General features: G+C 40.8%; 1 protein-coding gene across 2 annotated transcripts; it reads right to left on the bottom strand.

The window, feature by feature from the left end:
• Nucleotides 1–2,943: 2,943 nt before the first annotated feature.
• TBC1D7 (TBC1 domain family member 7) lies at nucleotides 2,944–25,072 on the bottom strand. 2 transcript variants are annotated; one of them, XM_036255617.1, is made up of 8 exons: nucleotides 25,015–25,072; nucleotides 23,182–23,301; nucleotides 21,734–21,814; nucleotides 18,087–18,274; nucleotides 13,724–13,861; nucleotides 6,305–6,450; nucleotides 5,115–5,244; nucleotides 2,949–4,121 (listed from the first exon to the last, which is right to left on the bottom strand). In XM_036255617.1, exons 2-8 carry the CDS (start codon nucleotides 23,291–23,293, stop codon nucleotides 4,035–4,037), a joined length of 882 nt encoding a protein of 293 aa, XP_036111510.1. In that variant the 5' UTR covers nucleotides 23,294–23,301; nucleotides 25,015–25,072; the 3' UTR covers nucleotides 2,949–4,034. The 2 variants fall into 2 exon arrangements, with proteins under 2 accessions (XP_036111511.1, XP_036111510.1); XM_036255618.1 differs by lacking the exon at nucleotides 21,734–21,814 and having other exon boundaries at nucleotides 2,944–4,121.
• Nucleotides 25,073–25,290: the final 218 nt, after the last annotated feature.

The following is a 25,290-nucleotide window of genomic DNA, read 5'->3' as shown; positions in this document are numbered from 1 at the left end:
CAGAAGCACACTGAGGGGTAAGGAATGTAATATAATTGCCATTTGACAATGGGGAAACCGAGGCACAGGCTGGGTGGGGCCGAGGCTCAGACGCTCCCCACAACCCGTCTTCCCCCAGCCAAGGCCCTTTCTGTCACCTCTTCCACTAATAAGGGCAGGGGACAAAGAACCACATATCTCAGAGAAGTTCTAACCTTCCTGCGGAGTTTCTGGGCCAGCCCAGGTGACCCTGTCCCTGTGATGCAAGGTGCTTTACTTAAAGACGAAGAGGACAAAATATGTATTTGTTTAATATTTGTCTTTCCTGCATGATTATAAGTTCCACAGCATGTGACTGGGTCAGCAGTTAAGCCGTATAGCTGCCCCATAATGAGGGATGTGTTCAAACTTATTTCATGATTGAATGAGAGTGGGGAAAAAAAGCAAATGAACCAAACAGAAGAGAAGAGGGAGGACTGGAAGGCGGGGAGGCAAGCCCGCTGAGGCAGGGGGTGCGGCCTTCTGCTGTTTAGAAGCAAATCATCCAAGCTCTCCTCCTTGTGGCCTCCCTCAGAAGCCTTCGTAGCACTATGTCCAGAGGGCAGGCAGAGGGAGGGAAGAGATGCTGAAACTACCCACAAGGACCAGGTTGCTACCTGTTAACACTGTAGGAAAAGGAGGTTGATGAGAGACCAGGAAGAGACCAGACAGGAGGTTCAGAAATCAGCCTGAGCTCTAGCCATTGCTACCATGTGTGCGTGTGTGTGTGTGTGTGTGTGTGTGTGTGTGTGTGAGATACCTATACAATTTTAGGTGTGATTTGGGGGTCTGAACACTAAGTACCTGCTTAATATTCTATTTGGAGTTCGGCTCAGACAGAACAGGCCTCTCGAAGGATTTTTCCCACGTCCTTCTCAGATCACTGTCTCCATTCCAATCCTTGTGGTTGTCCTACAATAAGACCAGCCCCCAAAGTACAGTGGGGAATTGTAATTCACCAGCAACTAACTACCCTCTTAACTTTTCAACCTCCTAAGATGAGGCTGAGAGACTGAAAAGGAAGGCAGGGTCAGGAAAGGGGTGAAGGACAGTCCCCGCCCAGGCCATGGCCCCCAGGAGAACGGCTACCTCCTCCTGCTCTCATGACCCCTCTTCCTTCACCCCCCTCCTACTCGAACTGGCGCTGGCTCTGGATAGGCAACAGCGGATCCACAGAGCACTTCATGCCAAGAGCCACAAGCAGTTTCATTTGGCACAGGCTCCACAGGAGAAACAGCCCTTTGTTTCACCCACCAGAGGGATGCCACCAACTCCCGCTGCAAACATTCCCACAGGGCCCTGTCAGGCAGAGGCCGAGCCCTCTGGCCCTGCTGCCTGCCCTGGGCGCCAGGGGCAGATACAGATGCAGATGCAAATGCAAAGCAAGATGCCCTGCCAGCGCCCCTCCCCCAGCCTGCCTGTGGCGGAAGAGCTTGGGACACTGCCCCTGCTTAGACTCCCCCGGCACCTGCCAAGGCTGGCACCTGGAGCGGGACCAGCCTTCGGACCAAGTCCTGGGCAGAAAGGCTCTCTTCACCCTCCGCATCCCCACAGACTTCCCTCCAGGTCCTTCTCTCAGGGACAAAAATGAAACCTCAAGTCATGCAGGGAGGTGATGACTCATGACAGGGGGCTGGTCAGAGCAAGGATTCTTAAGCAACTGGACACAGGGCAGCATGTCACACCCCAGAGCCACAGAGGACGGAGGCCTGAAGAGCACTTTCTACTCATCATGTGAGTTCAGTGTTGCCTCATGATTTTCAGGCAAACTTTCCATGAACCAAAAAAGCCCTTCATTTGAATGAACCCTGACCTCATTTCCTGAAGTAGCCTCACACATACACAAGCCTGTGCCCACACAATTTGCCACTTCCATCTGTCATCAGACAGAAGCCACACACACACACACACACACACATGCACACACGCACGCGCGCGCACACACACACACACACACACGCACACACGCACATGCCCTCAGTGTCTCCTAGCAGAGCAGACTTAGAGCTTCTCTCATCTGTGTTTAAGAAGAAACCACTGCAGAAGGGAAGGACTAGAAACTAAATTTAATAATGTCAAATCTGTCTTCCAAGGGAAAAGGAGAACTCCACAGTTTCAGCTACAACAGAACCCTTGGCTTTAACATAGAGCAAGAATTCCACAATATCCTGACCAAGTGTTTTGAATAAAGGGAAATGGGGGTCCTTTTCAACAGGAGCTGTGCTTCTCACCAAAGACAGTGGGCAGAAACATTTTCAAAGTTCTTAGCTCGTAGCAAAAGAAAATTCTGTTATTGAAATGAAATTGATCCTCACCGTTCTAACATTGTCCTCATGGTACACCTTAAGAAACCCTTCTACTGAGATGAAGCTTTAGTTTTCTAATAAAGAACTCTTGGTTTCAGATTAACTCATTTAAAAAATAATTCCCACCCCCACACCTTATAGCCAGAAAGGTTTTACCAAACATTTGACAGAATGCACCTGAAGCACACGGTACCGATTTCCCAATTCCGTAGCAGTACAGTAATGGTCCTCCCTTTCAGCTCATCTGGACCCTCCCCACGCGCAGATGAATACTGTGGGCCCTGCGCTTCCTCCCAACAAGAGTCCCAGGCGCTCGGTCTCCCTGACTCCCACACTTCCCCTAGGACACGCCAATCTCCTCCCAGCATTTAGGCGTAAACTGGAGCGCATACCTTGAAATTACCCCCTCGTTGAGAGATTGCTAATTCTTTTTCTAGAGTCGAGATTCACTAACATCACCTGACTTTCTAATCTCTATTTTACTAAGCAGTTTACAAATGATATGTGGTTCATAAATTAAAGAGACAAAATTATTGTTTTATGACTTCTCTTTGAATTTCATACATTCCACCAAGATCACCAGGGAGCATACACCAGAGCAGGAATTTTTCCTTGTGTTTTTTCTTAAATCCCTAACTGGATTGAAAGTTCTTCAGGGCAGAGGCAATCAATGAATAAAGGGAAAGTACTAACTGTAGGCAGCAGTTTGCTTTAAGAAGGTTTCTTCTGAGTGTATTTCTTCGTTGTTATTTTAAAAACCTAAAGACTCTTAGATCTGATACTCTACAGAAGGACGGGGTGGTTAACAACTCAGGTTGCTCTGAACTCTTCCTTGATGGTGATTTCACACATTAGGGAGGGACTGACTCTCAGATTTATAACTCCATAACTACATGATCTCCCTCCTCTTTTGGGGGTGGGGTGGGGTGGAGAATCCAGCTCACCACTCAGGCTCCTGCAGGTCTGACCGCTTAAATACAGGGCTTCGTCTCATTCACCAGCTTCAGAGCCTGCGGCTGTCCAGCTACCACTGGGTGGCACAACACGGCCCTGGGGTCATGAGCTGCTAACCTTAACTTGCCATTTCTCCCACTCTGGAGCCCACCCAACATTTAATGACCCATCAGGAAAAAGTATGAGGCCAGCAAAATATCCACAAGTATTCTCTCTTCTGGTAGGCACATTTAGACATATTTTGTTCAATACCTGTTTTCTTCCAAATGGCACAAAGAGAAAAAAAAATGCAAGTCTTTTATTTAAACCTATTTAGCAAAACAAAGCCTCAGAAAGCAGTCAGCTTAAACAAGTCCCTGCATCAACAAAAGCCAAATCTGAGTTGTCAACAAAAGGAAGTTATTATTCTTTATTCCAGAAATAGACCTCAACAAGTCACTAGCTTGGTGCTAATTAGAGAGGAGCAGGGCAGGGCATGGTCATGCACTGCTTATTAAAGCACCTACCCACCCAGACCGAACTACTTTAGTAACTCCAACAGCCCTTCTAAATTGTATTCAGAGTGGAACTTTGTGCCTCTGCGTAACCAAAGGATACTGCTCCACAACACAGCAATGCCAGGTATCGTAATTAAATCATTTTACTGGAAAAGAAATTACACTTTGACAAAGCAAGAACCCTGTTTCCAGTCAGTTGAGCAGATCGTGTCTCCACAACCAACTGTTTAGGGCGGGCCTGGCAGACTGGCCACAGTGTTCAGGCTGAATGCACCGGGGTCCCACAGTGCTTATGCCATAAGTCGATGGCCTTGCTCACAATTGCATCCGAGCTGTCCTGGGGAATCTGTGAAGAAGCAAACCAGTCTTCAGGAGGTGTCAGTGTTTACAATGTCATCCTCTCCCTCACTGTGGCATAAACCCTATGTAGTTCTCACTGGTTTTCAGAAAGTGATCGCATAAAAGCTGCTTCCGGGATCTTTGTTTCACATGCCACCTGAGGACATGCTAAGGGGTCAGACTGCCTGGGCTCAAATCCTGCCCAGTCCACCAAACTGTGTGCCCCTGGGCAGGATACCTAAGCTACCTGGGTTCAGATCCCATCTCTAAAATGGGGCAAATGATAGGCCCACTCCAAAGGTCTGGATGCAGGATTACATGAGATAATCCATGAAGAACACTTAACACAGCCTTGGCACTTCGTCACTAATTATCATAATGATTGACATTTGTTCAAATGTTAATACTGACTGATGAAATAAAAGAACAGATTTGGGACCCAGTGAAATTCTCCCAGGCATAAGTCTCTTTACTTCTACCTTTGCCTGCTTAGGGTACTCTGAAATACACAGAGAGGGAAAAGCTGACTCATTTAGACCTTCCCAACATGCATAAGTTTACAGTTAAGCATGTTAACAAACCCAACTGAGATCCCAACAGCGACGGTAACAGAAATGAGGGCTTACACAATCCCTAAACACCAGGACTCCTCTTCCGTCCACAAGGACTACACATCCTAATGTGACAGGTCTCGCCTCTTCCCTTCCTTGGCAAGCCCCTAGTAGTCCCTTCAGGGGACAAGAGGCTGGTCCTGAGCGCACACAGTCACGGCGACAGTCTCGCTGCTCAGACCATCGTGCTCCAAAGAGAGGATGCAAACTATAATCCACCGATCAACTGCAAACTAAACCTTTTCAAGGGAAAATTTGTTTCTTATCATGTAAAGAATACTGTGCTATTTTTCTGAAATAATTTAATGCAATAGGAAAATATGGCTAATAAGTCTGCTAAGCTGACTTCCTTTCTAGATTCAAAATAAAATAAAATGAAGCACACTTACATTTTCCAGAAACTTTGTTATCTTCTCTGAGTTGTTCAGTGCCATTACTTTTATTTTAAAGGTTAATAAAATCTCCACTGCTACAAAAACTAGGATCTTACAGGATCCACTTACAACTTTATCCCAAACCCTACAAAAATGAAGAGATATATAATCAACTAGGTAAAATTTCTTTACCTAGACATATCAAATTACAAAATTAAATCAAATCACTTGTTTTAAGTATAATCTTTACAGAGAGCTATAATGAAATAATCATCAAAAAACAACATGACAAATGAGGCATCTGAAATCTATTTTAGACACAGTCAGCCCTGGAAGGAGAAAAGGACGAGCACTGAAAAGTATTTGCTCTGCGAGGAACCCACCAAACGCCCTTTCCCTACTGTTTCACACTGAGAGCCTCAAGAAGGCAAGTCCTAACCAAAGTGTAGACTTTACTAATACTCTGTAATGCTGATATAGTCACAGAATGCTAAGGAACAACAAAAGAGGCATACGAAATGAGATGAATTCAATTTCATTTTCCAGTGGTTCAAATTCATTCTACTTCTCCATAGGCTAAAGGAGCTAGTTATTGATCTGCAACCAACCTAAAATAATTACTCTGATAATTCCTACAACTCTTAAAGTTGGTATTGCACTCTGCATGCTAAGTCATGTATTGTGCTGTAATGTTCTCTATGTATTGCCTAACACCTTGGAGGGGAAGGGCCAGGCCTCCAAAATACTCATAACACCTGTCTGAAATTAATGCTTCCGTTAAACTTAGAGGCGCTGTATTTGAGTCTCAAATCTTTCACTAACTTCAGCCACTTTAACAATGTCATGATGAAACTAAAAAGTACCTAGATTTTCTCTAGAATCAGACCTACCACATTTCTGGAAAAGAAAAGGCCCTGGAGACTATTTCAGATGTAAATATTGTACAGCATCTAATACATTGAGGGCCCTCGATTTTTATAATTGTATATTCTAATATTTGTAGTGTTAATTTCTTATTACTAATATTAATATTCTAATTGTATATATAACAAACAGAATTGTGTGTTACGTTAGCTCCTGGAGAAGTTAGTTTTAATTTACTGTGTTGTTCTAAAGCAAATTTATACTGTGAAGAATGATCACATGAAAAACAGGGCTCTTCTCCGAGGACAAGCCTTCAGTGTGTCTTTGAAAGAAATACTTGCCTCTGTAAACTGGATTCAGGCAAGCACCCTGCGAAGCACCTGTTGAACCAGAGATCATAAGGAAGTCTGGACACTGCAGAACACATCTTCAGATGACTCAGCAGCCGGCTATCCTCCAGATTCAAGTACTGTTCAAAAGCCTTTGGCTAATGATAAAACAGGAAGAAATTATTCACTTCCTGTGACATAACCTTACCTGAGCTTCAGCCTGTGATGAAAAATGTACATGATGAATGCAAGGAAGTGCTAGAAACCAAAATTTCAGAATCATCCCCGTCACTGGTGATGTAGCAGTTTCCCAAGTAAGCATAACCAAAGCAACTGTTCATCTGGACTTGAGGGGTTTCCCCAGGAAAGTTCCAGGCAAAACGGAACAGTTGGTCACCCTAATGTTAATTGCACTAACCAGATTCAACAGCCTCAGAAAAAGTCCAAAGCAAAGTTCAATTATTCTGAGGAGCTTAGAAAGTCTTTGATATTCCTGGCTGCTCTAGGAAAAAACGGGAAAGAGAAGGGGAAGACCAGAGAAATAGAATGGGACTAAAGAGGGAGAGAGAACTAGGAAGAATGAGACAAAAGAGCTGGAGATGAAAAGGGCCCATCGGTCATGGATCACACACACGCTGACCCACACGAGCACTACTGTGCACCATGCCAAGGAGGTTCATCCAGCAGGGATGCCCAGAGAAGGAGCTCTGTACCCTACAAAACATGCTCAGTCCTGCCAGTGGTGTATGTGTGATTGGTCCTGCCAGTGTGCTTTTGCTACAAAGTGACATGGATAAAAACACATACATTTATATACTATGTCTCTCATAAATAAACAATATATAGATGAGTGAAGATTTAAAACTCTTTCTTGCCTTTTTCCTTTATCAGACTGTAAGCTCAGTGAGGGCAGGGGCTGTATCTGTTTTGCTCACTGCTAGTTCTCCAGTACCTACAACATTACTTGGCATAGTATATGCTCAATATATAACTATTGAATGAATAAATATTGAGAATTAAATAAAATTTTGAAATGTATTAATCAACATGTTGACAATCACTCAATGTACATATTTTAACCAGTCTTAAATTCTTCTAAAGTGTTTCCTGATTTTTAATATGCTTATTATAAGAAATCTTGAAAATACAGAAAAGAATAAAGAAGGATATAAAGATCACCTATAATCACACTCCCCAGGGACAACCAGTGATAAGATTTAGGCTGTATAGCACTCATCTGTTTCCTGTACACATTACACACACACTTTTCTTTCATCAGGTGAACTCACCCTGAATATACAACTTAGCATTTTGCTCTTTGTACTTAACATATTGTGGGCATTTTACCAGGTTAACAAACAACCTTGAAGAAAAAATACCCTAAGTAAAGAGAACTTCTAAAAATAGAGAAGAAAAAAAGCCACAAACTCTATAGAAAAAAATGCAAATGGCTCTTACACATATAAAAAGATGTTCAATGTTGCTAATAATAAAAGAACTGCAACTTAAAACCATACTGAGGTATCGTTTCTCACCTAGACTGTCAAAAATGACATTCCATGTTGGCAAGGCTATGGGAAACAGGTGCTCTCATCTATTAGTCATAAGGATGCAAAACAGTATAAGCTTTATGAAGAAGAATATGGATATTTCTAGCAAAGTAACATATGCATTGCCCTTTGATCAGTCAATCAATTTCTAGGGAATCTATCTTAAAAATATACTGGCAGATATTTGAAGAGATGTACACACAAGCTATTATCTGTAACACTGTATCACAGCAAAAGACAGGAAACAAACCAAATGGCCAACAATAGAGGATGGGCTGAATAAACTAGTGTAGATACCTACAGTGGAGTAGTATGCAGCCATGAAAAGGAATAGGAATGTCTCTCTATACTATTTTGGCATGATCTCCAGCATATATCAGGTGAAAACAGTAGGATAAAGAAAAATGTGCATCATGTGATACTGCTAAATCTAAGTGAGTGAGCAAAAAAAAGCATATATATATGCTTTTTTTTTTTGGTGGGAGGAGGTAACATTTATATTACCTGAAATTTCAGTTCTCTGCAAATGGTAGATGTGATCATTATATTTTACTGTTAAATATTTAGGTTATTTCCAATGATTCCATGACCGTATATTCTTATATTATAAAGAAAATAAAGAACAGAGGGCAAAAGCTGACCATAAAGGAGACTTAACTACTCCGAGAGAAATTTATATTAAACTTAGGAAGGGGCTGCTAATAGTGTTTATAAAAAAAACAAAACACCTCTCTTGAGGATAGCTTTAAAAAAAACTGCAGCAACAGCAGTGAAAGAAAAACTCTCATACTTTAATGACTAAACACAATTAAGTTTGAGACAGCTTAAGGATAGTCTGCTCTGCAAAGAGATTAACCACAGGATCTCTGTGTCACACCAGTGAAGTTGGCCTCTACTGTCCTTGGCAGTGAGAGGCCTCATTAAAGAGCAGAATTTCCAAGAGCTTGTTAGGAGAGGAGAAGATGTGATACACTCCTACAAATGAGAATACTACGACATAACAAACACAGCATCACCGACATATCCTTTGATGTGAAAAGTCCTATTGTCTGTCACATGTACACTTCCCTAAAACTATAAAACCTACACTTTGTGATAACCAACTTATTTAGCAAAACCACAAAAACTTGAAAAGATGGCATAGATTACAGAAACTCTACTGTAACAAGAAGCTAGGAAGAAGAGATCCACTATAAAACAGTAATAAAAAATGTTAAAGTTGACTAAACATAGTCTAACTAAAGAGAAAAGTTTAATTCAGTGCCTACATCATACAGCTAGAGAGAGGAAATTTTTCTTTTCTTATATATTCTGAAGAACATTAAAAAAAAACCTTCAAAACTATTTAAAATTACATGCTAGGTACCATAATGTACATATTAAAATAAACCTCTTTTTTGAAGATGAAGAAATTAAGGTTTAGGGGACATTTAGTACTGTGCTGATTCTAAAATTAATTTCTGAAAAGTAAAGTTTAAGCATAAACAAGGCACACTTGTGAAAAAGAACAACAATAAGGCAAGTGTCTATCTATCAAAAGTGTCTATCTATCAAAATATACTAGAAAGCCATATTAAATACATCAATGGTATCGGCCTAGGATTAGACAACTAGCTTGATGATTTTTTTAAAAATCCAGAGATACAAATATACACACATAGAAATCTAGTATATGATAAAGGTAGCATTTCAAATCTGTGAAAAACTGATGAACTGACAAATAATGAAAAGGGTAACTGTATTGCTTACAAACTGTAACCTTGGACAAGTTACTTAACTGCTCTGTGCTTCACTTTCCTCATCTATGAAAACATAGGTATATGTTTAAATAAAGTAATTCATTAGTAAAGCGAAGTTAGCATTGCCTGGCATGAGCACATTTTCAGTAACTGTTAACCAAAGTGGGGGGAGGAGGGGGGACTGTGCTGGCTGAAGATGTTTTGCAGTCAACCACCAAGAAATGTAATCAGATCTGTCTGGTACCTATAACAATGATAAATCCCCTACAAATTAAAGGACTTAATTTTAAATGTTTAAATATTTTTAAAAGTTAGAAGAAAGTTTTTTTAAAAAACTGTTTTTTCATGTTTGCAGCCACAGCTGTACCACCATCGCTCTCTAAGGCCTCGAGCTCCAGCCTCCAGCCGAAGGAGAAGGGGGTGAGTAAGGAGGTCTCTATACCATGGCTCCTACAAAGCAGACTGCCTGCAAATCGACAGGTGTAAGGCACCCAGGAGGCAACTGGCTATGAAACCCACTGGAAAGAGTGTGCCCTCTAGTGGAGGGGTGAAGAAATCACATTGTTACAGACCTGGTACCACAGCACTCTGTGAAATTACACGTTATGAGAAGTCCATTAACTTCTGATTTACACACTTCCAGCCTCCGGTGTGATCAATTGCTCAGGACTTAAAACAGGTATGCCATCCAGAGTGCAGCTATTGGTGCTTCTCTGCAAGTGAGGAGGCAAGTGAGCCTGTCCGGTTGGCCTTTTTGAAGACACCAACCTGTGTGCTATCCATGCCAAACGTGTAACAATTATACCAAAAGACATCTACCTAGCACACTGCATGCGTGGAGAATGTGCTTAAGAATCCACTATGACGGGGGTGACTGGATAAAGAAGGTGAAGGGATTAACTAAATAACATATATGCATTCCCGATGGGCACGAACAATAGTGGGGTAAAGGCCAAGGGAGGGGGTGGCAGGAGTGGGTAGAGATGGGCAAAGGAGGGAACTGGGGCACCTGCAATAATGTCAACATAAATATTTTTAGTAATTAAAAAAAAAAAGGAATCCACTATGATGAGAAGCATTTCATTCTTTTAAAAAAAATATTCTCTCTTCCTGTTACTGGTAGTTCTGAACATTAGATATTCCCCCCCTCCATGGGGTCAAAAGGTACCTAAGTATGATTGCAACTGAAAAATAGAGAAGACAGAAATCAGGTATTGGCAGTTTTCCCATTTTCATTTGTGTATGAATTCTTTTCATATAAATGTGGGGACAAAAAGCATTCATGCAAGTCAAATGTTTTAGTGAACAACTTTCAGCAGTTCAACTTTATACCAATTATAAATAAACCTGTTAAATTTTTCTGAACAATGCCAGGATTTGGATTTTTTTTTAAAAAAACAAGTATATTTCTTATTGTGGGTAACTAAAAAACAAAATTTTTTAAAATCTTGGGGTTAGAAAGAGCTTCCTAAATAAGATACAAGAAAGCAAAAGAAAAATATTGACAAATCCAATAGTATCAAAATTTTAAATCTTTGAACAGACAGTGAGAAAATATTGAACACATGTAACAAAGGAGACATACCCGAAGTTATTGATAACTCTTACAACAGAAAAGTGGACAAACACAAATGACCAATAAACAATCAAAGCTGCTCAACTTCACTAGAAAATGAGGATATGTAAATTAAAATGAGATACCATTTCATTATCAGATTAACAAAAATTTAAGAGACAGATACTATCAAGTATTGGCAATGGACTGGAAAACAGGAAATCTCATAATCTCTTGGAGGAAGCAAAACTGGTACAGAGAGCAACCTGGCAGTTAACATTTTATTTTATTTTATTTATTTATTTTTTGGTACGTGCCCCTAGTGGGAACCGAACCCGGGATTCTCTGGTCCACAGGCCGACGCTCCAACCTCTGAGCCAAACCGGCCAGGGCGCCATTAACATTTTAAATATGTCTCTCCTGCAAGTGAGCATTCCTGTTATAAGTACCCATTCTAAAGAAACACTCACAGATAAACACAAAGGAACATGGACAAGGGAAAGCTGAAGGTCACCATGGACCTGTTATGTTAAATTACAGCAAATTCTTAACAGGAAATACTATGAGCAAGTAAAACATTTTAAAAAGCAATTCTAAACAACTAGTTCTCAACCTGAGCCACACTTCAAAATCACCTGAAGTTTTAAAAAAGTTAGAATTCTGGGGCCCTACCCCCAGAGATTCTGACTTAATTGGCTGGTGAGGAAAGGCGCTGGTATTTTTAAAAACTCCCAGATGGTACTAATAGAAATTCAGAGCTGAAAACTACTGATCTATCTGTACTAACTCGGAAAGCCTCCAAGACATTAAGTTAAAAATAAATTTTAGGACCCTATGAATAGTATGATAATATTTATAGCTTTTAACTATATGTATATACAGGGATGGTCAAAAGTAGGTTTACAGTTGTGAGTATGTGAAACTGGTTTTTTTTGCATCATTATAATCATAACTTGCATGTCTTTTTCCATACAAAAAACTGTAAACCTACGTTTGCCTACACCTGTATGTAAATATATACATAATTATATGTGTGTATATACATGTATGCACACACACACATATATCCATCCTAGTGTACATAAAATACTAGTCTAGAAGAATACACATCAAGCTGATGACAATGTTTACCTTCTCAGAAAGTGGAGGTGGGTCGGTGTTACAGATCTATGGGAACACTGGATTTATTTGGATTGTTTAACACTCCAAGAATGTATGTTCTATTACTTGTTATCAAAAATAACATGTTTTCAAAATGTTACTGAACATGTTTTTAAACATGTTTTCAAAATGTTACTGAATTTACTCCAATATTAAATAAGAAAGGTTAATTAAATCATGGAGTAATTTGGACATCTTGATTTAATAAGGCAACATTATATTTACAGACACTCCAATGCCATGTTTACATTATTTTTATTGAAATCAACTAAAAGAATGAAAATATAAGATTCCAAAAATCAAGTTTTACTTAACTATTTAAAAACACTCTCGTTCAACACTCTTCAAAGCTGAAGGGCCTCACCAACTGCAGTCATTGGTGCCCTTCCTTAGGTTCTGCAGCCCATGTCACATTCAATAGAATATTCAACAAAACAACTCAATGATCTGAGAAAAAGAGTCAGATTCATTTTCATAAATGAGAGAAATAGGAAAGAAACTGGAAAAAGAGAATGGCAAAGGACCACTGGCTTATGCTGATGGAGTAAATGGCATTCAGTTCTCTGGACTCCCAAGTGAGAGTAGAGTCAACCCATTCACCGCTCCTTCACTAACAGAATCCTATTTTAACAGGAGAAAAGTGTGTCTGGTTAAATAAAAACACGTTTCCCAGCCTCCTCTAAAGACAGGCGGCCAGGTAACATGGTCCTGCCACTAACTGACATGCGGAAGGACAGTCTGTTAAAGGACAGCCTTGACTGGCTTGTCCCTTGTGTTCCTGTGCTTTTGTCTTCGCCTCACCCTTCCTGCCTGCCTAGAACACAGATGCCACCGCTGTCCCTCCAGGGTCCATCTTGTGAGCACAGAGGAAGGATCACACCTAAGAATGCTGGAGCAGGCAGGAGCCGGTCCCGTCTGAGACCGTGGTGCTGTGGCGCCAGCTCTGGACTACCTCACCTCTGCACTTCTAGTTCCATGAGAGAAAACAGTAAAGCTTCCATTTTGGGGTCTTTCCACTGTGGGCAGCCAAACTTAAACCTTAACTCAAACAGAGGAAAAATTCTAGATAAAACCAGTGGATTCTAGACCAGCATATGGAATACTATAACTATAGAGCAGGGATGGACAAACTATGGCCTGCAGTGGCCAAATCCAGTCACATCTGTTCCTTTATGTACGGTCGATGGCTGCTTTTGTATGACAACAGCAGAACTGAGTGACTGCAACAGAGCCACAGAGGCCGTCTGGCCTGCCAAGCTGGAAATACTCACTACCTGGCCTTCTATAGGAAACATCTGCTGACTCCTACTACAGAGGGTCTACTCTTAACTGTAGCAGCACCAAGAGGCAAGGGTGTTTCCTGAAGACTCCCAATACCACTGCTCACCCTCCCACCCCCTGCCAACAGCCAACAAAGGTCCCTCACCAGCTGGGGTAAGGAGTCCCGGTACTTGCTATTCAATTGGTTCACAAAGCATCGGATGATCCAGTAACAGTCGACACTATCTTCCACCATCTCTTCCATGGCCTTAGCAATGGCAAGAAATACTTCATCTTCTGGCTTCTGAAAGATTAATAATATAGCTCAAGAGGGAGGCAGCAGAAGAGATATTTCTTCGATAAAAATTAAATCTTACTCCCTAAATTTTGAAGAGGCCGCATTAATAAAGCAAAGTAGAACCAAAAAGTACACCATCTATCACTAACAAGAAGACCAAGGAAGATGTGAGAATGAGCAACCACGGAAATCTTTCTGAATGAGAGTTGTTTACGAACGCCCCGGGTTCAGGCTGAGCACCCGGAGGTTTGCCAGCTTCTAGCATTAAGGCCTCCATAAAAGAACCAACACATACGAGAAGCAAGGTGCTTATTCTCTCTACCCAAAAATACTCTCACTGTTAGAGAATTTCCTTCGAAACGCTGTGATACACAGCACAAATAATAATTGGAGACATCTGTCAATATGGTCATTTCCAAAAACTAAACGGCTCCAAAAGGACTAGGAAAGCATTTTCTTTATTTCAAAGCATTCATACATACCTTTAGAATTTTATTCGATCTTTAATCATCTAAAAAGTTAAAATGTCCCTAGAATCAGTATGTTAGAAATCAGAAGAATGGCATTTCTCAAACCTTGTGTCAATACTCAGAACATGAAAGTAAATCCTCAAGGAAATTTCAACAAAGAAATCTTATAAAAAGTGGAATCTGTTGAAAATCTATTTTGTTTCCAAATACCATATCTTACACAAAAATACATTTTCATCTAGGATTTAATAGCTGAGGGATTTTAATGTTAAAAAAGAAACTAAAAGTACCTTTCTACTCTCCTAAAAAGTTCCAAGTTAAATAAAAATTCCTCTTCTAATGAAACTACTTCATTTTAGGCTTCCTTTCAACTTACTACTATTCTATAAAATGCCAAGTAACAGAAGTGTAGAAAATGCATTTTCCTAAACATTAATTAACTTGTCAGAGGAGGAGCGAGAAGAAAGAAGCAAAGGGGAGGGAAGCTCCTTTCTTGGACTCCCACCTGCAGTGGCACTGGGCTCGCAGCTCCTGAATGTGGCATCTCATTGCTGCTCCCCGCCGCTTGGGTGGCCAGGGAAGAGGACCCATGTCCCTGTCTGACCATGTTCCCAGCCCTGTGCCAAGCACTGTCACACATTCTTATTAAAGGACAAGAAAAACAAGGCTGAGTGGGGCTTGATAACCAGGGAAACGTAGCATTCAGAGCCCAATGCAAACACTCTGACAGCATGTCTGCCCGAGACGGTGGTAAAGGGGTCTGGGCTTGAAGAACGGACAAGCCGAGCAGGGATGAGGTGACAACTAGAACCTATCATTCTTTAACTAATAGATAATCTAACCTAACTTAATATATAATTTAAGAACTTGCAGTGTACTACCAATTTCACTTTGTCAAAGATAAGCAAAATTTAAAGAAGCTTGTCAATAGTTCCCATTATTTTCAGGGTCATTCTCTCTTGATAAAATTAATAAAAGTGGGTGACCTATGGGCAACCATGGGAACCATCAACTTCAAAAAGAACAATTCAAAGCTCAAACTCTAGAGTGGCAGGTTGCAATCTGCAATAAAAGAATAAAATAGGCCCTGGCCGGTTTGGCTCAGCGGTTAGAGCATTGGCCCACAGACCGGAGAGTCCCGGGTTTGATTCCTGCTAAGGGCACATACCTCAGTTGCAGTTTGTCCCTGGCCCCAGCCGGGGTCACGTGGGTGGCAACCACTCGATGTGTCTCTCTCACATTGATGTTTCTCTCTCTTCCTCACTCTCTCCCTCCCATTCTATCTGAAGATAAATGCAAAAGTGTCCTCGGGTAAGTACAAAAAAAAAAAAGAATAAAATAGCCCAGCTGGTGTGGCTCAGTGGTTGAGCATCGACCCACAGACCAAAAGATTGCTGGTGTGATTCCCAGTCAAGGCACACACCCAGGTTTCGGATTTGATTCCCAGTGGGGGGTGAGCAGGAGACAGTCAATCGATGTGTCTCTCTCACTGATGTTTCTATCTCTCCCTTTCCTTTCCTCTCTCTCTAAAAAAAAATCAATAAAAAACATATTTAAAAAAGAATAAAGTTTATAGATAGTATAGCTTGCAGGCAAATCCCTATTTTGAACAATTAACCCTGTTTTAGCCCCCCCAAAACTGTTAAAGTGCCTAGAGTAAATTGCAAATTGCATTAAAATAGCCAAAGCTCAAGAGCTACAATCATTCCTTTGCCTGAACTCTTCCTCTTCCCCATCTCTTCCTTTTACAAACAATACGTAGTCCATGGAACTAGAGGAAGGAGTTTATCAAAAATGAAGTTTAAAAAGCAGGCTGGGGCCTGTGGGGCTGAGGACGAGGCGGTGTAAGGGCCAAGAGGTGGCTGGCAGTGTTGGTTACAGAGGAATAAGCAAAGCAGTAAATATACTGAGGGTAATGGGGGCCTCTTCATATTTGCAGCTGTCAGAGAAGGAAGTCATAAGACAGAAAGGGTAAAGGCTAGAATGAACTTGATTGTATTTGGAGGAAATAGTGTGAACTCAAGGTTTTCAATATGTTGAGATAAACAGATATGTAAACATACATAGGTGTGTGTGAATATGTGAATGTGTGTACACATACATAAAGTTCCTTGCTCTTTCCGCTGGGAGGCCTTAGAAGCAGTGATACCCAAGAACAATGAGTGCATTTAGTGCCCTATTCTTGGTTTCTAAACACCACACTCTGTTTGATGGGGGGTGGGGAGGACAGATTCCAGGCCTGAGGTAGGGAAAGTACATGATGAACCTGGAATATCTTTTTGTACCAGAAAGTAAGGAAATGCTCAAACTGATGGGAACTTGTCAAAAAAGACACAGAAGTCAACTTGATGAACTTTCACTGGCTAAATCTGAGATAATCTGAATCCCCAAATAAATAATGGTAGTAATGAACAAAAGAAATCCATAAATTCATACTGATATAAATAAATAAATGAGGGAGAGGTAAAAAACTTCCTTATAAAAGAATGCCAACTGATAAATGCAAAAGGAATGAAGTAGTTAGAAAAGCACTATTTGGCAATCAGCAGACCAAAAATTGTTTCAGGCAAGAATCATTAGAGGATGCATATTTACATAGTCTGAAACTTTCTCCCCAGAAGTTACTTATTAATTACAAAGGAAAAAATAGTAACTTTACATTGGAGAAAGCTGGAAGACACCACCTAACCAAGTGATCCAAGTCAGCAGCAACAGTACCAAGTATCATACCTCTGTGGTACTTCTGCCAAAAATGCATAACCAGATTTTAATCATGAGGAAACATCAAACAAACCCAAACCAAGAGATACTCTACTGTCCAGTACTCTTCAAAAATGTCAAGATTATGAGTTTGTCCAAAGAAAGACTGAGGAACTGTCCCAGGTTACAGGAGACTAAGAGAACACGGAAATAAATGTGAAGTGTGATCCTGGACTGGATCCAGGGCCAGAAAAAGGTCATAAGTGGGCCAATCAGCACAATGTCAATAATGTCCACAGAGTAGTTCACTGTATTGTATCAACGATAATTTTCTGGTTTTGATAATTATACTAAGGTATGTGAGATACAACATTTGAGGATGCTAGATGAAGGTATATGGGAACGCTATACCATTTCTGCAACTTTTTTCTATGTCTAAAATAATTTCTAAACAAATAGTTAAAACATTAAAAATTTTGAAATCCACAAATGATAAAACTAGTGGGTGAAAATTTGATAAGGTTCTGAACTAAAACTTTTGTTTGTTTGTTTTGATAAAGGACACTTCTAAAACAATATGGGTCAAATGTGAATGGAGTCTGATGATTAGATATTAATGTTGTATCAATGTCAACTTCCTGGTTTTGATGATTGTACTATGGTTACCTAGGGAAGTATTGAGATACCATGTCTGTATCTTATTCTCAAATGGCTTAGAAAAAGTATGTATACATATATAGGAAAAATCACAATGTAAATGTTCAAAAATGTAGACAACTGGGGAACCTGGGTAAAGAGTATATGGGTATTCTTGATAGTATTCCTGCAACTTTTTATAAGTTTGAAATTACTTCAAAATAAAATATTTTATTTTTTAAAATTAAACAGATGGGGTCAGAAGATACAGGGCCATAAATGTCAAAGAAAGATGTGTTGCTTTTATCTTATATACAAAGGGGAGTCACTGTAAGTTTCTAAGGCAAAACATGATGCAATCAAAGACCAGCAAGATGGGGCAATCTAGAGTTGAGCTCTAAGTACTGAACAAAAGTACCACTAACCAGTGGGAAGGAGGGACTCCGAGGCAACTTTCCAGACTCCAGCTGATACATGCGGAGAAAGACTTCAACCTGAGGTGTGGCATCATTGACAAAGCGAACGACTTTCAGGGCATGAAGGACATCCGAGTACTGCCCCTTGCGATACATCATCACCTGGGCATGGGACTCATGGTGTAGAGGCAGGATTCCTATACAGAGACCCAGAAAAATAAAGGACAAAATACTGAGGCACCAAGTCAAATCCTTCCTCCATTAAAGAGAATCCTGGGAGAAGCTGCCCATTACAATTAAACTAGAACTCATACAAATATTTAATTACTATACAGGGTCTCTTTTAGGAATCTTCATTATAAAAGAATTTTACATTTTAAATACCATCAATATTTGAATAGTAACTGTATCACTGATATAAAATGGAAATGAAATGGCATCATAAAGCCCTTGAATAAGTGTGCCATCTAAATTCAAGATAATAACCATATCAATTATAAAAATGATTTAATCCAACTACAGTTGCCAGCCTGGGGCCACCTTTAGCTCCTAGAGGCCCATGTCCTGTTTTCACACTTGGCCCAAGCTATGCACTGAATAGTGTCCCCTCAAATACATGTTAAAGCCCTAACCCCCAACGTGACTATATTTGGAGGCAGGGCCTATAAGAAGGTCAAGTTAAATGAGGTTACAAGGGTTGGGCCCCAATCCAATAGGGCTGGTGTCCTTATAAGTAAAGGAAGAAATACCAGAGCTCTCTCACTCTCTGCCATATGAAGACACAGTGACAGGTGGCCATCTGCAAGCCAGGAAGTGAGGCTTCACCAGGAACCAAATATGCCAGCACCTTATCCTGGACCTCTAGCCTCCAGAACCATGAGAATATTAATTGTTGTTTAAGTCCCCCAGTCTGTAGTATTCTGTATGGCAGCCCTAGCTGACAGCACAGCCCCCTTTATCTCAGAACCACCAACTACCCATCAAGTCCTTCTCTCCCCAACAATTAAACTTGCTCACAAAGTATCCTACCTTTAGGACCACAGAAATCTCTAATATGCACTGATAGGACCACCTTACAGTACATTTTGATGCCATTTTATACTTATTAACCAATTTAAACATGGCTTTGGAGCAAGAACCACATGATTTTTTTTTTTTTTTACAAGCAACCGGCACGGATAAAACAGAGTGGAAAGAGCACAGGACAGGCCTTCAGTACTACTAGGTTCCAGCCCCAGATCTGGTAACACCAGGACTCTCATAATATCTGTCCAGGCTCTTGTTTCCTTATCTGTCGTGGGTGGAAAATGGGAGGAATAAGCATTTCACCAAATGTTCTTTGCAGGACACTAGCTCCTAGAGTCTTCATGAGAAAGGGTGCCATGATCAAACAGATTTGGAAAATGGTGACAATGATTTCTCAAGGCTAAGTTTTGCTATAAAGAAAAACATGTTACTTTATTTATTCCAGCTTCATTAAGTTAACCAAAGTGTACAGCAGCACAGACCGTGGAGTCAGAGTTCCCAGGTCTGAATTCTAGCTCTACAATTAACTAACTAGTGGGTGGCCATCAGCCTATGCCTTCGCTTCTCCATCTGAAAAATGAGAACCATAATATCTTTCTCAAATAGTTGTTGTGATGAATAAAAAATTTATATACAGCCCTGGCCAGTCTGGCTGAATGGTTAGAGCATCAGACCATGGACTGACAAGGGTCCTGGTTTCGATTCCGGTCAAGGGCATGTATTTGGGTTGCAGGTTGACTCCTGGCTCTGGTTGGGATCGTGTGGGAGGCAATCAATCGATGTGTCTCTCTCACATTGATTTTTTTTTTTCTCTCTCTCTCTCTCCCCTCTTCACTCCCTTCCACCCTAAAAATTAACAGAAAAATATCCTCAGTTGAGGATTAACAACAAAAAAAAGTATATACATAAAGCACTTGGAAAGCACACAGCACATACTAAGGTAGTATAAGTATTAGCTAGTATACTTGACTATGGAGCACTCTTTGGTGCAAAACACCACAGGTCCAGTATTCTAAAGAACATTTGGGAAACAAAAGTTGGATGAGCTCTAAGGACTCTAGCTAACAACCAAACTTGCTTAAATGTTCTTTTTCCTCACATAAATCTTTATTTACCTTAGCTATGGGGCTCTGTGCCAGGTTTCCAGAAAAGCCAAGAACACTAAAATGTCCTCCAAATTTTGACTAAAACAGTACAGATTAAATAGTTGTCATTAAATCCTTATCATACTACTAGAGGCAGCACAGTGTTCCCATGTTAAACCTCAAACTTGTTTTCTAAGACGTAGTTCTAAAATGTCTCTTTATGATATTTACCTAAAATGATATCACAAAGTAAGAATGACAAGGTCCCTGAGTATCAACAGCCCATGCTAGGAAGAGTCAGCCTGTCTCCTAAATAGCATGGCAGCCCTAGTATATGCGATGAACAAGCCAAATAGCCTTGGCACTTAGGAAGTGACACTAAGTACAACTGTGCCTCTCCCCCTAATCCACTGGTGTTATTAAGTACTAAGACACATAGTATTTCCCAGCAGAAATAGATTATCGACACTGCCACCTAAAAGACATCCGCATTTGGATGACCACTGGAAACGCTAAGATTTAAGAAAAATGCTAGGGGGAAAACTAAAATAGTTGTTACCGTTTCCTAGACTTCATCTGCACAGTAACCTACTAGAAATGTAAGTATACAAAGACTACCAAGACATATAATAAAAGTCATTATGCAGGGCTTTGTGGAATGGTTTGTAGTCAGACTTAGGACTAAGAACGGTCAAGTCCTGAAAACACAGTACATTCTGAAAAGAAGACAAGGTCTATAATCCATCCTACCTTCGAATGGGCTCTACACACCAGAGCTCAAAGCCTGGCTCTGCCACTGACAGGCTGTAAGACCTTAGGCAAGTATTTGGCCTCACAGTCCTTTCCCCAGCTGTAAAATGAAGGTATTGCTACTTAACTCACAAGGGAATTCTAGGATTACTTTAAAAAATGTTTTTTTAAGAAAGAAAAGGAGGGTGGTTTATGGGTCAGCAGGCTCAGCAATTATAAAAACAAACAAACAAAAACCTTGGTTAAAAGGAATAATGCCAGTCACTTGTGGCACCTAATATACCTTTTCTTCCACAGAACCTGAACAAGATTCTTTTTCCTTCTCCTTTAGCACTCATCACTGGAATTGATTCATGTACGCCTCTAGGAAGTAAAATCTCTCCAATTCCCTTTTGACTCTGTTAGCACTCACTAGGAAGTATATCTCTATGACTAGGAATCACAAAAATGACAAATTGAGAGCTAATACATAAAAGTTCATTTTTTAAAAAGTGAGGCCTATCAGGTCTTTCTCAAGGTTACCCAGTTGACAGCAAAGCCTAGACCAGTTCCTTCTCCCAGTACAATAGTCTTCCCACACCTTGTCTCAGGGACATCTGTTACTTTCTCTTCTATCATTAATAAACTGATAGACTGCTTTGCCACTGAAGCCCTCTCCTCAAAGGCAATCCTAGTGGGCAGGAATTCAGTCTCCTAAGATTAGACCCAATATTCAGTAAATCCTCCTTTTTCTGAATGACATGATGACAAATGAACATTTTTTTAAGATAAATTTCCAACTCTTGGGTCTCATACCTAGAAGCACCTTCCACACCAATGCACGGTACATGGATGGGAGAGGGAATCTTTGACTAAAAGTACAAAGTTTCTCAATATCTAGAGGAAGAAAAAATACAACGGTTAGATGCTTTTTGTGCTGGTCACAATATATAAAAGTGCATTTCACTGTTTACAACTTAAAGCACAGTAAGACATTTCTTCAGAGGAAACCTACCAAACAGTCAGTAGATCTAAGAAAGGCAACAATGGTCTGATTTCTAGCCCAGGGGTTTCACCAACTAGATATTTAAAAACAATCGGTGTTTCATAGCACAGGAGACAGATTTGGCATATATTACTACATTTACAATCATTAGCAGTAGTTATTATTTATAGAATTTAATTCATTTAATCCACTTTTGCAAGCTTGTTGCCTAGTTACTGTTTTAAAGATGCAGAAACTAAAGCTCAAAGCAGTTAAGTGACTTTATTGAGTTAACATAACAAGTGGGTGGCAGAGTCAGCCCTCAAATCCACATTTTCCTATAAAGCACACTCGACTGTCCTAGACCTAAATTCTCCTGCTTGTCAAATGAGAATGGTAATACCAGACATAGTTAAAGCACAGACTGTCTAGCGAGGATCAAAGACTGGGTAGAAAGTGTTTTGAAATTTTAAAAGCATTGTATGCACCCTGGCCAGTTTGGCCCAGTGGTTAGAGAGTCAACCCACAGACTGAAGGGTCATGAGTTAGATTCCCAGTCAAGGGCACATACCTGGGATGCAGGTTTCATCCCCAGTCCTAGTCCGGGTCATGTGGGAGGCAACCAATTGATGTGTCTCTCTCACATCAATGTTTCTCTCTCTCTCTCTCTCTCTCTCTCCCCCTCCCTCCCTCCCTCCCTCCCCTCCCTCAATCCCTCCTTCCCTCCCTTCCACTCTATCTAAAAATCAATGGAAAAATATTCTCAAATGAGGATTAACAAAAAAATAAATAAAATAAAAATACAAGCACTGTATGCATATAAAGTAGTATTTTTAACTATGGTTCAGTTTATTTTACTTTAGTCAACCACAGAACAGACCTTTTTATTATTGGCTTGGAAGAAACTAAAATGTCAATACATAATACAGTCTCAGTATTTCCATAAAAGAAAATCATAGCAACAGTTGTAAATGTACCCAGAAGCTATGATGACACCTCTAAAAATTAAGAAAAGAAAATATATGGGTCTAATATGAGAAAAAAAATATTACTGACTTCTTAAGAGACCTTTCAAAAACATCAGACTCTCTCAGTGAAATATAAACTTGAAAAATATCCCTAACTTTCCCAAAATATATATATCATTCTGCTGTCATCCTATCACTGAAAAAGACAGGAGGTAACAAATACTTCTGGATGTCTCTTAAGGTGACATTTATTTCAGAACATTTTGGATGACTGAGAACCAGTAGGCCTTAATTTAACTTATAAAACTCACCCAAACGGTCATCTTTTAGGAGAATTTCTAATGATTTCTTTTCTTCAACTCCACGAAACCCCACTTTCTCATAATACACTGAACGAAAGTTTCTCTGAGAATCCTCAGTCATGTTTCATCCTTGGAGAAGAAAAGGGAGAAAAGTGAGTATAGAAACAGAGAATGAAGAATTAAAATTTTTCAATGACTTTCTCCAACTTTACAGTGAATCTGGTATATTATAATAAACTGCCCTATGCAAGGGCAGTTTATTATAATATAAACTATTAAATCTTTCCTTTTACACAACTCTACCACCACCTCACCTGTGCACCTTGAGCAAAACCCAAGACACAAAACAAAGGTCCTCTGTGCTGCTAAAACAGATGGCACAAAGTTCATGTACTAGGGATCCTACTTTACTTATGAGAGCACCTAGTCATAATACATGTTCAAAGAGAAAAATGAAATAGGCAGACAAGATGTTACACAAACGGTGTTATCAAACAGTATATACTATGACTGTTCTTGTTTTACAAATACTATGCATTAAAAAATTAGATTATATTCTGAAATGTTAGTAATGGTTGCCTTTAGGTAGGATTCCCAATGATTTAAAATTTTCTTTTGCTTAGCTGTGTCTTCTAAAATGGGCATTTTGTAACATGAAAAAAACTAAGTTACAAAAAAATAAAAAGTCACAAGTGCCTTACTTAGTTTTCCTTTCAACACAATTCCACCAAAGGTAATTATCAAAATGCAAAACCCATAAAGTTTAACAGCATTACATTATAAATCAGAACAGGGGCAGAAACATAGCTGGTTGACAAGTATGCCACAAAGCTGGAGACAGAACAATAACTAAAGACTGCCTTCAGAATTCAGAAAGTTCAGTGGTCTCAGGTTCTTTCAAAATAATCTTTATAGGACTGATGGCAAGTCACCAGGAAAAAGTCAATTTAGGTGTTTTAAGAATATAATGGAGCCCGGCCAGTGTGGCTCAGTGGTTGAGCCTCGACCCATTCACCAAGAGATCACCGGTTCCATTCCTGGTCAGGGCACATGCCCAGTTGTGGGCCAAATCCCCAATGGGGGCATGCAGGAGGTGGACAGTTCATTGATATTTCTATTTCTCTCCCTCTCCCTTCCTCTCTCCCTAAAATCAATAAAGAAGTAAAAATTTTTTTAAAGAATATAATGGATGTAATGCATTTTCCAAAAAAGTATTGCACTGCCTGACCCAAATGCTTCAAGTGTCAGTGCAAAAAAGAATATAATCCCCGGGTTTTAGAAATTCTGAGGCGTCCTCAGTGACCACAGGAGGGCTGGTTCCAGACAGCCAAGGTCTTCCTTGTTGGGAGTCAAGGCAATAACAGGAGAGGTTAGGATTCGCTTAATGAGAAATTCTTAAGGGTTCTGAGCTTTCGGGACCAAATTCTTTTTTGCTTTTATTTTATTTTTAAATTTACTTATTTCCGTTACAGAAGGGTGTCCTTTCCCCCTCTGACAGCCTCCTCCCGGCCCCACACGCCCTCCCACTGTGTCTGTGTCCCCCGGTTATGCACACACGCATATACGTCCTTTGGTTTGTCTTCCCGCCCTCCCGCCCTCCTCCTCCGAGGTCCGCCAGTCTGTTTTTTAAGGACAGATTCCAAAGCAATAAACACGAAATGAATTTGGGGGTGTATCTGAAAGACGCATCCAAACGCTTCAATGGCGACATGTGTGCTGCCTAAGGAAAGCGGTCTCCGGCCGCACGACCAACGCGTCCCCTTGAGGAGTCCTGCCAAGCACACGCCTGCCCGAGGCGCACCCCGGCCTCAGACCCCAGGTCCCGTCTCTGCCGCGCTTCACCTCTCGCAGTGCGAACCCGGGGGAGGCCGCGGAACCAGGCCAGGGGCGCCGGCCGGCGGGCGGGCTGGCGACGTGGGGTCGGCCCGGGGAACGAGGGCGCCACAGCGGGCCTGCAGGGCGGAGGGAACCTGCGGGGAACCAGCGCACGGCGCAGCCCCCAAGAACCAGCAGCCGGCCGCCGCCGCCGCCGCCGCCCTCCTCGGCGGACGTGACGTCACCTCAGCCCGAGGGGCGGTGCCCAGAGTGCGCGTGCGCAGGGAGCATGCGTAGAAGTGC

Source organism: Molossus molossus, unplaced genomic scaffold (genome assembly GCF_014108415.1).
Source record: "Molossus molossus isolate mMolMol1 unplaced genomic scaffold, mMolMol1.p scaffold_m16_p_12, whole genome shotgun sequence".
Lineage (NCBI taxonomy): Eukaryota > Metazoa > Chordata > Mammalia > Chiroptera > Molossidae > Molossus > Molossus molossus.
The sequence above is the reverse complement of the archived record's forward strand: the minus strand, read 5'-3'. Positions and strand labels throughout refer to the sequence as shown.

Coding starts and splice junctions, on each gene's coding strand:
- TBC1D7 (XM_036255617.1), bottom strand. CDS start 23,293: ATGACTGAGGATTCTCAGAGAAACTTTCGTTCAGTGTATTATGAGAAA. Junction 21,815..23,181: donor CCTAAAAGATGACCGTTTGG/GTGAGTTTTATA, acceptor TTCTTCCTCTAG/ATATTGAGAAACTTTGTACT. Junction 13,862..18,086: donor GGAGTCCCTCCTTCCCACTG/GTTAGTGGTACT, acceptor TTAATCTTTCAG/AAGCCAGAAGATGAAGTATT.